Source organism: Neomonachus schauinslandi, chromosome 9 (assembly GCF_002201575.2).
Source record: "Neomonachus schauinslandi chromosome 9, ASM220157v2, whole genome shotgun sequence".
NCBI classification, from domain to species: Eukaryota; Metazoa; Chordata; class Mammalia; order Carnivora; family Phocidae; genus Neomonachus; species Neomonachus schauinslandi.
Window position 1 is genome coordinate 1,500,950 of NC_058411.1, and position 13,036 is coordinate 1,513,985.

Sequence of the window (13,036 nt, forward strand, 5' to 3'; positions counted from 1 at the left end):
TTCACACCTCCAGGGAAGCCTCATGCTTCACACCTCCAGGGAGGCCTCATGCTTCACACCTCCAGGGAGGCCTGGATGTTTCACATCTCCAACGAGGCCTCCGTACTTCATATCTCCAGGGAGACCTCATGCTTCACACCTCCAGGGAGGCCTGGATGCTTCACACCTCCAGGGAAGCCTCACACTTCCCACCTCCAGGGAGGCCTCACACTTTACACCTCCAAGGAGGCCTCAGGCTTCACACCTCTGGGCTTCCACACAGAGGGTTCCTTCTGCTTGGAAGGTCCTTCCTACTTGTTTGCCTGATGAACCCCTAGGCTGGGCTGTCTGTCAGTCTCAGTCCTCAACTAAATAGGTGGGCACATCTGAGGGCACAGACCCCTGGGAGAAGGTATCCCCCGAGGCTCGGGCAGAGCAGCCAGGTGCTTTCTGGGGAAAGGCCTTCCCAGGACAGTTAACCTCATGTACTACCCAAACCCAAACCAACTCCCTCCAGTGTCCCAGGAGACCCCTAATCCAACAACCACCCCCATCCCCACTCCTATCCTAGTATACTTTCCGCTCGATGGAAAACTGGGGGCGCAGCAGACACTGGGAGAGACCACCAGCAGCCAAGCTCTGTGGCTAGCGGGAACGCGGCTGGCCTCAGCTCCGCCCTGCAAGGCTGGCTTCATCCCAACCTACGGGGGTGACACCGGCCCAGGGCTCTGCTGGAGGACACCTGGCCCAAGTCCACGGCACCCACAGTGCCCACTGGCGCCCAGAGCTGGTTCCACGGAGGCTGTGCCCCCTGGTGTGGGCGACAATCTGGTGCACCCGAGGAGGAGAGCCTCTGCAGCCAACTGAAAAGAGGCGTCTCCTGAGAGGCCACAGGAGTGGACAGAGACCTCCTCCACCCCCTGCGGGCCTCACCCTACACTCCAAGCTCTGTCAGCTGGGCCACAGCCGGCGCGGGGGGGGGCGCCTAGCATGGCAGGAGAGCCTGGAGGGGCGGGGCCGCTGCGGACCCCTCCTCACAGGGAGATGTGTCACTCACCCTGAGAAGGAGGGTCTGACCCTGTCCCGTCAGCCCGCGGCACCACATGTGCTCTCGGAAGCGGGAGTGGCCAACACCCTCCCCGACCACACAGGCAGGTGCCATGTGATGGACGCCCTGGGGGACGCGGGAGGACCCTGCCCACCGTGGCTCTGCCGGCGGACCCGACGGGCCTCCCCCCGTGTGCACGGCCCCTTGATACGGGGGCGGGGGGGGCACTGAGCCTGCTCAGCGTGGGCCATGCCGAGATGTGGACCGGGACCCCCACGGGGAACCCAGGTCTGACCCAGCTGCCCACTGCCCTGCCTGGTGGTCCCAGGAGGCCGGGAGCCCACCCCGCCCGGCAGACTCACCAGGCAGGATGGCGGCAGGAAGCTGTTGACCCTCGACACGCTCCACATGCCCTCCAGGCACTGCTGGGCCTGGATGGTGACGGTGCTCAGGGCTCCGCCCAGGCCGGCTGGTGCCACGGACACCTGCACACTGGGCCCAGACGGCCAGGCCAGCCCCTTCCTCTTGTCCGGCCCCAGCCGGCCCGGCGGCCTGCCTGGCGGACCCGCAGGCCCGGCTGCGTCCCGCGGGCCGCGCCCGGCGCCGGGGCTGGGGGGCGCGAGGCCAGGGCCTCCGGGAGGGGCGTCGGGGTCCTCGCGGCTGGCGGGAGCCTGCAGCAGCCGCAGGGCCTCCCGCGTCAGCTGGTTCAGGTGTGTCGTGCAGACGTCACAGCGGCGCTCGGCCTCCGGGCGGCAGGCAGACGGGGCCCCAGTGGCCGGCAGCTGGTCGAGAAGCAGAGCAGAGAGGCAAGGGTCCTGGGGGGGGGGGGGAAGGGACAAAGGTGGTCAGTGCCTGGGCACCAGGACCCAGCCCTTCGTGCCTCACCCCCCGCGGCGCCGGCCCAGCTCATGCTGTGGCCGCCGCGTCATCCATAACTGATTAATAAGCCCCAAACGGTTTCGTCAGCATGAGCCCGGCAGGAAAATAATTATCGGAGCTTAATAGCGAGGCCCACGGTGCCCCTGACAACTACCTGCCTCCTCCCGCCCTTATTACTGAGCTCACTCGTGGCGAATGAGGCGTCAGCCGACAACCGGCCGCAAGCGGCCCAGGCCAGGTGGTCGAGAAGCCGCCGGGAGGCTGGCAGAAGCAGGGCCAGACGCCCCCACCCCCAGCCCGGCCCAGGGCCCTTGCATGGCCTGGCTGCGTGCAGTCAGCACCCCCGGGGCCCCCGGCGAAAGCCACATCCGTCCAGAGCCATGAGGGGACCCCCGGCTCGACCCCACTGGAGGTGGGGCGGGAGGGCTGGACACCCTCACCCTGCCTTTGGGAAGCCGGGATCTGCGAGAAAGTGAACAGCGGCCCCGTGCTCACCCAAGCCCACGGACGTCAGGCCGCCCAGTGACACCGGGAGGGGTGAGGCAGGCAGGCCCGGGTCCGCCTGAGGACCGATGTGCAAGTGCCAGATGCCCACCCCACGCGACCGCCCGCACGGGCTTGGCCTCCAGCGTCTGTGGGGCTTGGTGGCTGCCAAGCTGTGCGCTGCATGAGGGGGACACACGGGTCTCCCTAACTGTGAGCCTGGTGCCCAGAAAGGGCTAAGGACGAGAGTCCGCTCAGCCCAGGGCCTGGAGGTTAGGGAGGGCTTCCTGGAAGAGGTGACACGTCTGGAAGAAGGAGGAGGAGGAGAGAGCCAATCCTCAGAAGGAACCTCACTGAAAAGACGTTATCAAGACTCCTATTCCCTGGGCTCACACCCTGTCTCTCGACCGCCTCACCGGGCTCTGCCTTGGCGCCTCCCTGGGCAGTCTAAGCCAGGGCCAGCCCCTCCACATCCTCCCCTCCCCTGAGAGGCAAGGCCCAGCCACAGGTGCCTGGCCAGGGAAGCACCTCGACAAAGCACTGGCCCAGCCCAGCTATGGCCATGACCGCCCAGGACATTCCCAGGGCCCTCGACAGAACCAACCCCATATGCTGGCCCGTGTCTTCCCTGTGGCCAGCTGGGCAACTCGGCTGGCCCTCCAGCTGCCCCCTCCCCCACGCCAGCAGAGACCTGCTCCAACTCCCCAAGCTGGAGCCTTTTCCCTACCTGGCCCCAGGCCATTCCCTACCGGCCACACAGCAAGACCTGACTCCAGTCCAGCTGCGCTGCCGGCCCCAAAAAGACCATGGCCTCCCCCGATACCCCTGTCACTCAGAAGAGGAAGCTGAGGCCACCATCCCACCAGGTGCATCTCATTCACTGCAGCCAGGCTCCCGGAGCCTGACCGTGGCCAGCCTGACCCTGCACACAGATGCTCGGGACCAGCTGTGGCAGGGTGGCCTCGCTGGGAGGGGGCGCCGGCTCTGCTCCCCCATCTGTGCTCTGCGGAAGCCCCACTCGGCCCCAGCCACAGACCACTGCTGTCGCCACATACCCCAGGTAGGTCAGCGCCCGTGAAAGGGTGGCCCCTGGCCAGGCCAGGCGCACCAGCTGCCCGACTTGCGGGCCCCTCCGGAAGGCCTGGGTTTTCTCGGGCGAGGGCTGGTGGGCTCCAGAGCGTGTGAAGCGCCAGCGTGTCTGGTCCCGATTAGCGGACACCCTCAGCAGCTCCACAGCCCCGCCGCGGGAGGCCGGGCGCAGGGTCGGGGGGAGGCCCATGGAAACTCTGCAGGAGCGCCCACCGGGGCTGGCAGGCGGGGCCACAGATGGAACCCCGACGCCCGTCCCCCAGCCAAAGGCCGGGCCCACACAGGGCCCGGCCCGGTCACTTGTCACTCCCGGCCTGTTTTCCAGGGCCCGGCTCGGATTACTCCGGTTTTTCCACTCAGCGGGAGGCTGCTAATGGTGGACCTTGCGAGAGGAAGGAAGTGCGGCCTGCTGAAGCCATTAGCCGACTTGAAAGGGCGCCCGGCCCCACCCAGCCCCCCCGTCCCCCCCCCCCCCGGACCCAGCTACCCATTGTTCCAGTGCCTCGGCCTGGCCTGGGGAATGGGGAACTCGGGCCTCTGGGGGAGCCCCGGGGCACCCCCTGCGTGGCTGGCACAGAGGAGGCAGGAAGGAAAGGCAGAGCAGGGGGTGGGGGCGCTTACTGACCTGAGCCTGCGCCAGACCCCCACCACCACGCTGGCTGGCCGAGCGCAGGGGGGCTGCAGGCAAGGCGACAGGAAGCCAGAGCAAATCCCCCTCCCAGCTGTGTCATCAGGAATCCAGATGGCAGCTGTCAGGGAGGCCCCAGCCCCACCAAGGCCTCAGGCTCTGGGCATCCAAGCCCCAGGAGGGAACCACGGAGGTCTGCTCCGATGAGGGGCTGGTGGGGGCACACCAAACCCAATTCCTGCATTACGAGCCCCCAGGAGGCCCGGCCCAGACACACCTGGGCCCATCCCAGGGCCAAAGCCCACCGCGGGGCCATCCACCCCTTCCCAGAGCTGGCAGCCGAGGGGGCCTCCCCATCACTGCAGTGGGCTCAGAGGGCTTTTGGCATGGCAGGGACACGGGGCATCTCTGCAACCTCTATCTCGTGTCACACACACGAGACAGAGGGACCTGCCCTGGGTGACCACACGGAGACCCCGTGGGGCTGAGCCCCTCTGTCGGGCCAGGCAGCACTAGGCTGGGCCAGCACGGAGCAGGGCAGGGCGGGGCGCGCTCGCTGCTCAGGCCAAAGCAAGCCCACTGAGCAGCACAGGACACACTGCACGCTCCTCACCTGGACACACGCCCCACACTGGAGGGACCCCAGGCCTCCCCAGTCTGCTGGACCAGCTTGGCAAACAGCAAGCTCCACCCCACCCCCGCCCGCGGCACCCTGGCCCAGTGTTCAGGACTCCAAGGAGGGGGGCTGGCACCTGCCACCGCACCTGTGACCCCTGGGAGGCCTTCACAGAGACGAAAGCTGGGCAGCCCCTGCAGCCCCACCCCCCTCTCCCCTCCAGGACCACGGTGGCCTTCAGCCTTCACATCACAAGCCAACAGCCCCAAGACCGCAGTACATGGGGGCTGGGAAGGCTGCGAGCGGCAGCCAGCCCTTCTCCTCTCCCAGCCAAGGGAGCCTCCAGGCAGCTCCCAGGGTCCACAGGCCCAAGCCCCAGAGGGGTCGTTGGCCCAATTTCTGGAATGTTGACCCCCAAAAGCCCCCAGCTGCCAGGCTACTTATCACCCACCCCCTCTCTGGAGCCCAGCACCTTCAGAAAGACAGTGATTACCCCACTGCAAAATATTACTTTCCATTTCCTCTCTACAGTCTAATTAAACAGATATTTTACTTGCATTTGGAAAATATTTTTCTTAATTTGATTCAATTTAGCACTGCACACTACCTACCCATCATGCCGCCGGGGTTTTAGGGAGCCTCCCCCCAGTTAAAAATAATGACTTGCCATTTTTCATCTCCTTTCTGGGGTCTCCAAGTTGCTTTAAGTAATCCTTCCATTTTCTCCTGCATCGGAGGCCCAGAGTGACTTCTCGGGGCTGAGCTGCCCCATCGTCCTGCCAGGAGAGGCTTCTCCCAGCCCAGGGCCAGCCGAGCCCACCCACAGGGCGGGACGGGAGCTGACCAGATCCTCAAGCTGAGGCCAACACGGGAGGAAGGAAGGGGCTCTGCTCCCCAGTTGGGAGAAACTCCCAGACCTCAGAGCTGCGAGATGACCCTCCCTGAGCCCGTCACCCTGTCCTTAGAAAGAGGGTTCACTGGCAGGGCCTCTAGGAGGACAAACAGGCCCAGAGGCCACGCCTGGAAGAGCGCCCCGAGGCCTGGGGGTGCCCCTCCCCGGCCCGCCACGCTGCCCACATGGAACGCGGGGTCCTCCCTGGCCATAACCCCTCTCCCTCCTCCTCCCTTCCCTCCACAAACAAAGCACCCGGGGCGTGACCCTGTGTGGCCACCGCTTCCGGAGAAGCTGAGCTGACAGCAGGTCCAGGAAGGGACCCCGGCTGCTGGGCCAGGCGCTGCTCTCTCGCGGCTCTGTTGGCGAGGACATTCCAATGTCGCGTGCAGCCTGGTGAACCCGGAGGGGGGGTGGCGGGGGTTCGGTTTGCCAGCCAGCCACACCTGGGCCACACCGGCCCCTCCCACCAGCCAGGCACCTCACCTCGGGCCCAACTGTCAGCCAGAGGCCCTGCCCACCTACGTCCACTGGGTCTAGCAGGAAGACCTGGGGACCCCCGAACCAGACCCTCCCCCATCTGCCAGCCAGAACCCTGGAGGCCACTCCGGGCCCACCGGTCTGCAGTTCTGAAGGCCCCAGAGCCAACACTGACTCCCCTCCTCTGTCAGAGGCTGGGGTGGGGAGAGCGGGGGCTGCAGCCCGGCCCACCCAGCACAGACTGGCACCTGTCCCCAAGGCCCCGTGCCAGGCACCAGCCAGCTGGGCAGCTCAGGGCACACACTAGTTCATTGAGACCCCCTCCCTTCAATGGCCTCCCCTGTCCACCCAACGCCACGCTGCCACGCAGGGCGGTGGGGATCCTGGCGGCTGGAGGCCAGGCCAGCGGGATGGCCTCAGCAGGAGCAGGGGATAGGGAGGCTGGTATCCCGGGAGGAGGCGCTCCACACACTTCGGGGGAGCCCGGAGCTCGCCCAGACGGGGCTTTCAGGCCGACTCCGTGGGTGTGGCTGCAGCCCCCAGGGACCTCCTCTCCCTCATCTGAGCAAGGGGCACAGCAGATTCTCACCACCAGCGTGGGGCCCACGCTGTACCCTGCAAGCCCGGCCGTGGCCAGGGCTCCCCGGTGCCCCTCTGGAGGGCTCGGAACCCCAGGGAGGCCGGACGCTGACCTGGGTGGGTGGCCCCGCGAGCACAGGGCAGGTACAGACGTGGAATGGAGCCCCCGCCCCTCAGATGGCCCCAGTAACCCACGTTCTCCTGCTGGCCCCAGCCCAGATGTGCACCCAACCAACAGGTACCTCCGGTGAGGCTGCCGGGAGAGGCCCTGGCTGCAGCTGTTGAATCCCAGGACCTCCCAGGACACCCCAGGCCCCAACCTCTGCTCCAGGACTGGAGTGTGACTCCCCTCCACCACACCTCCTGACCCTTGACCCCATCCTGGTTTCCCCCCTGTGTTCTACCTGGCACCCCGGGGCAGTCTCCATGGGTGCTCCAGCCATCCCCATCTTGGAGCTCTTAATGTTCCCTCCTCCCGGGGACCCTCACCCCATCTCTGTGGGTCTAATTCTAACCGACAGCAAATGCCGCCTCCTCTAGGAGGCCCTCCTAGATGCCCCTCTGCAGAGCCCTCTCTCCCAGGCCCACAGCACTTCAGTTGTGCACACAAACACTGGAGGGAAAGCAGCCAGGGTGAGTGGCCTTAGGCAGGTCACTCACATCCCTGCACCCGCTCTTCCCTCCCTCACCACGTAGGGTGGTAGGGTTCGGTGTGTTTTGCTCAGAGGCCTGCTGACGGGTTGCTGGTATCAGCCCTCCCGCCTGCCCAGCTCCCTGCTCCCCTGTCCAAAGCACAGCCCCACAGGCCAGGTACCCTGGGTGTCCACCCCGAGGCTCCTCTCCTCACCAGGCCTCAGGGGCGTTCCAAGAGAGGAGGGGTCGCACTCCCCACAGGGGCAGCCCGTCCCACAGCACAAACCCAGCCGGCCCTCCTTGCCACTTACCCAGCAGAGAAGACAGACACGAGGCAGCACGGGTCCCAACATCATCTCGGGATCCGGCCCCCAGACACACCACTGCCAGGCACCCCTAGGCCTCCTGCTGGCCCACTGCACCAGCTGGACACGAGCCAGAGCACGGCGGCCACGGGCCCATCTCTACACACGCCCACCCCGCTGGGAACCACATCACTCCTCCCCCTACCCTGAGCCTGAGCCTAAGACACCTGGATCAGCAAGCTCGGGCAGCAAGGCTGGGGCCCAAAGTGTGGAGGGTTCGAGAAGGGACAGGGCCAAGGCGAGGGGACCCCAGGGACGAGATCAGGAGGGCCTGTGGCCACATTACTGGCAACCACCAAGCAAGCCACGCCGAAATGGCTTCCCGACAATCCCTTGGGTTTTAGACAGGCCAAGTCTGTGGGGCTGGGCTGTGGCCTTGCGCCGTGGCTATGAAGGGGGCATGGGGATTTTAGGGACGGGCCCACCCTGCAGCCCTGCCCCAAGCAGGGTACGGGGCAGGGCCAGCGACTGGCACGTTCCACCCAGAAACAGGCAGCGGCATGGGCCAGCATCCACCACACAGGGTCAGAGGTGAACACAGAGCCACTGGCCCTGGGCCACGCGGGACCACAAATCTGTCGGCCCCAGGCGCCTGGCCGAGCCCACCCACCCCTGCCCCAGCCCAGCACTCAGAGCCGAAGGCTGGGATGCTGCCAGGGGGACGGAGACCAGATGAGGCCAGGGAGCCCCTACCATGGAGTGCCAGAAACCCTGCACACGGCCCCATGGGAGTCCCCCAGCCACAAAATGTGACACCAAAAGGGAAAATGCCCCCCTCTTAACCCAGGAGGAGCAAGGGACTCAGCCCTCCCGGACCCTGCTCCTCTCCGCAAAGAGGCAGCGAGTTCCGTCACCACCACGCACAGCCCTGGCTCAGCCCCACCTCAGAGTGCAGCCAGGCCCCCTGGGTGGGCCCCCTGGGCCCACACCCCAGCCAGCTCCTGAAGCTTTACCTCTGCTTGTGGCTGGTGCTCAGAGGGCCGTGGCTCACAAAGCGCACCCCCCACTGCCCACCCTCACTCCCTGAGACCCTGGACCAGCAGGAGTTAAGACGGGCGCAAGAAGCCCGTCATTCCGTTACTGGACCAAAGGACACCAGGGGACACTGGCTAGACCACTGTCTATCTAGGGAGGAAGGAGCCAGCCCAGGTGGGGAGGGGCCAGCTAAGGTCTCACGGAGGCCAGATGGCAAGGCTCGGCCTAACCCAGCCTCCTCCCTCCCCCTGCCCAGGCTCGGTCCCCCCGAGTGGCCTGGGAGCCTCCGAGCCCCACAGACTTAACCCTTCGCAGCTGAGTCATCTGGGCCCCTGCCAGCTGGGACACTGCCCAGCCACCAGCCCCAGGGAGCTCCCGCCCCTCTCACACCTCCCTGGCTGCCTCCAGAGCCTGCCAGCACCTGGCTCAGCTGGGGAACACTGCTGATGCTGAGCTCCCCAGCCTGTGCAGCCCCAAGGCAGACACTGTGGCCCTGGCACAGGGGGTGCCCCAGAACCCGGCAGAGCTCAGACCAGGCTCCAAACAGTGCAGGGAACAGGGGTTTGGGGACTCTGACTGCAGGCAGCAAATGTCCCATACCAGCCGGGCTCAGCCCCTGCCCTCCCAAGACCACAGGCCAGTTGGGACAGCAGACTCGGGACCCCACTACCGCATGTCAGTGCAGTCAGAGCTGGGGGCCATGGACACAGAGCACACAGGGGGCCTGGATGGCTTCCCGGCAGGGGGAGTGACAGGTGAATGCCAAGCTGGCAGAACCGCCACCCCCCTCCTCCAGAACCAGACCCCAGAGAGAAGCAGGAGGGTCTCCAGGACGCCAGCCTTAGGAGCCTAGTTAGGTGACCCCGAGGCGTGCACTGGACGGGAGCCCATGCCTCTCCCCAGAAGCCTTCAGACTCGCTGTCCAGCGTGATGCAAAGTGTGGGCGAATGCCTGGGGGCCGCACCAGCCGTCACGGACCATCAGCAGCAGTCCTGGAGCTCACAGGGGGCTAAGACGATGAGACCCCCTGCCAGGGTGAGCAAGAGATCTGCAAGAGCTAAATGAGAATTGATCTCTTTCCCCCATCAGAGGCGCTAATCAATTCAGCACCAGTAATGACACGGCGAATGTCACAGGGTCTCTGGAGGAGGCACCACCTCTCCATGACCATCTGACTGGCGGCTGGAGTGGGCTCCCCCAGCAGGATCCGGGCCCCCGCTGCCGCAAGGAGGGTAGAGATCGCCATCCTCCACGGGGGCTGTTTCCCAGGCTGGGGGACAGGAGAGCAGGAATCCAGCCCGGCAGTCGTGGGGGTGAACACGGAGGGGTGTGGGAGGAAAAGCCTGGTCACTTAGTCATTCAACAAACTTCTCTGGGTTAGCTGGACCCCACGCGTGCCCTGACAGAGCTCCTGGCCTCAGGGCAGCAGAGGGCATGGAAACCACACAGTGGCCAAGGCGTGTGGAAGGGGCTAAGAAAGAACTGGCTCAGGGGTCATTGTCCGCAGCAGTGGTGGCCTCCCAGAGATGGGGGGAGGGGAAGCTTAGAGGACGGGAGGGAGGCTCAACGACCGTGGAGGATAAGCCAGAGCCGTGAACTCAGAGGGGACCAGTCAGCGTGTCTGAGTGTCCCCGCCACGGTCGGCCGCACAAGCTCCGGTACCGGGGACGCTGGCGACTGGGGCTGGGGGTCTGCCAACTGAGCACTAAGCACAGGCAGGACGAGGGCTGAGGGTCTGCAAAAGGAGCACTTGTGACAGAGGGAGGGGGGAGGGAGAGGATGGGGACTTCAGGCAGAGGTGACCCCGTGTGCAGGGGCGCGCCTTCCAGTGAGCCTCAGTCTGACAGGGCCAGGACAGGACAAGAGGACTGGGACTCCAGCCGAAGACCCCTCCAAATGGTCCATGGTTCAGCAAGTCCCCTCTGGGTGCCCTGAGGGTGGGAGCTGGGGGTGGGTGGGCATCGGGGACCAGACTGGAGGGGACGCTGAAAGGGGTCTGCAGGAACCTGGTGACCAGCTCACCGTGGCGGGTGAGGACACAGAATGGGTAAGGCCAGGGCCTCGGGTTCTGGCTTGGGGAATGAGAAGGACAGAGGGCCCAGTGCTAAGCTGGGGGGGCACTCAGGTGTGGCGGAAGAGGAGGCCTGGCTTTGCTCCCTTCGAGGGAGGTGTTGCGAGCCTCCAGCAGACTTCTCAGAGGCAGGGCCCCCTGGGGGGGGCCCAGGGAGCTCCGAGCAGAGAATTGGCAGGGTGGCCCAGGGACGCTGGGGGTCCAGGGAGGAGACAAGTGCCTGTAGCAGGGCCCACAGGGGGCAAGGCCACGGGAGGTTGCGGGCCAGTCCAGAGGTCATGGCTATAAGCCATGGAAGGGTCCTGAAGGGGTCACCTGGACACAAGGCCTGGGGAACCTGGTGAGAGCTTAGGGGGGCACACTGAGGGGGGCCGAGAGCAGTGAGGTGTCTCCCCCACACCCAGGCCCACTACCCTTCTTGGTTCAGGTAGGATAGCCTTCCAGGCTACCACCTGGGCAGGCAGAGCACGGTCCCTCCCGTGCTCCCGGGGACATCAGGGCACAGTCCTATCCACTCCACATAGATGACCTCCCTCGGTAGGGACCACGGTCACCCTCACTTCCCCAGTGGGGAAACTGAGGCAGGCACAGATTGAAGAGAGGACACAGCAGCAAGGGACAGGCAGGCCACCTGATGACTGGGCAGGGCTCCAACTGCCCCCACTCAACCCCCATGGGCACCAAGACCCAGGCACAGAATGACCCTCGAGCCCACATCCCACCAAAGCAGCAAGGGCTGAGCAAGTGTTGGCCCTGCTCTACCTGCCTGTGAAAAGGGTACAAACATGGTCCCAGATCTCAACAAACCTGCCCGAGGTCCCAAAGCAGAGAGCTGTCTACCAATAAGGAGAGTGGGCAAGGAGCCAGCTGGGCGGACGCCAGGGGCACAGGATGGGGTGACCTTGGGCTGGCTAACATCCACTGTCCCTCCACCCTCGCAAGCCTCCCTCTCCACCTGAGATCAAACAGGGACCCCTAAGGTGAGGGCCTCCAGTAGCCAGGCTGGGGTCCAGCTCCAACCCCCTACCCTAGCCACGGGACCCCAGCAAGCCCCCCACCCCAATCTGAAGTGCTGTCCCTATGAAGTTCATCTGTACATGATGAAAAACAAGAAAGGGCCCCCTACAGAAAATCCTAGAACACCAACTCCATGCTCCAGTGCCTTGCTGGCCTCAAAAGAGAGCCCAGGGTTTCTGGACATGGGCCAGGCTCAGAGGAGCACTGGGCTCACCCAAAGCCAGTCACACACAGGTCTTCCCAACTACCTCCCTAATCAAAAGCAGAAGCGGGTCCATGCACACATCCTAAACGCCACCTCCATAGCCCTCCCTGAAGAAAGTTCTGGGGCAGGCGGGAGAGGTTGCTGAGATTCAGCCGGGATGCTGGGGAGATCCTGGGTTGCCCAAGACAATGACATCTACCAAGGTCCCAGGGTCTCAGGCCCAAACCCCCATGTCCCCTGGCTTGGGTGGCTCAGCCTGAGGGCTGGAAGCCCCGCAGGACCTGCTTCCATCCTCACTGGAAAAACAATGGATAATGGGGCCTTCCCTCCCTTGGGCACATCATCCTACAGGTTGGATCCCACTCCCAGAAGGGCCCCAAGAGGCTACACCCATCTGACAAAGGAGGAAACACATCGGGGGAGGGGCCGCAGACCAAGAACAAAGCACGGGACCCTGGTCTGCTGGGTGAGCATGCTGTTGGGTACCAGGGACGGCCAGGAAAAGGGGTGAGCCCCCACCTGGCACTGAGGGGTACTGCCAAACTCAGAATAGGCCAGGGCAGGTGGGAGGTGAACACTCTGGGTGGTCAGGAGGCTTCCCTGATCAGCATGGGCAGGAAGAGACCATTAGGCCACATCCCCGCCCCCATGAGGGGCTCTCCACCAGGATCCCACGCCCACCTGCAACCAGCTGGCCACATGCCCAACACTGCCAGGCAAAACCCAGCTCAGTCACTGAAGCCCTTCCTCTCTCGGTCCTGGTTCCCCTAATGGGGTAATAAGATGGCCCAGCAGTTCTGACAGGCCCCCCAGAAGTCTGTCCCAAACCACTCTCTCATGAGGCCCTGAAGGTCCTCTGCTGTCTTTCCAACCAGATTCAGGCCATCTGGGGGCACAGAGCCTGGAAAGGCTGCACCCTGCTCCAAGCAGCAGATCAGGAGGGTCCAGCCCCACCCCAGGGCAGGCCACAGGTCCCCTCTCCTGGCCACAGAAACCAGACTCACCTCCCTTCCCCGCCCTGCCCAAGACAGGAACACCACGGGACCCCCTGGAACCCAGGCTCTCGCCCCCATCCCGGCCTGCTAAGCCTCCTTAGA

At 65.0% G+C, this 13,036-nt stretch overlaps 1 protein-coding gene across 1 annotated transcript in view; it reads right to left on the reverse strand.

Moving 5' to 3' along the window:
* KIF26A (kinesin family member 26A) overlaps positions 1 to 3,668 on the reverse strand; it is a 28,201-nt gene extending 24,533 nt beyond the window's left edge. Inside the window, exons 1-2 of the mRNA XM_044918037.1 lie at positions 3,445 to 3,668; positions 1,390 to 1,837 (exon numbers count right to left, since the gene is read on the reverse strand). Of these exons, the coding sequence (XP_044773972.1) occupies positions 1,390 to 1,837; positions 3,445 to 3,668 (672 nt within the window). The remainder of the gene's footprint in view (positions 1 to 1,389; positions 1,838 to 3,444) is intronic.
* Between the last annotated feature and the right edge of the window lie 9,368 nt (positions 3,669 to 13,036).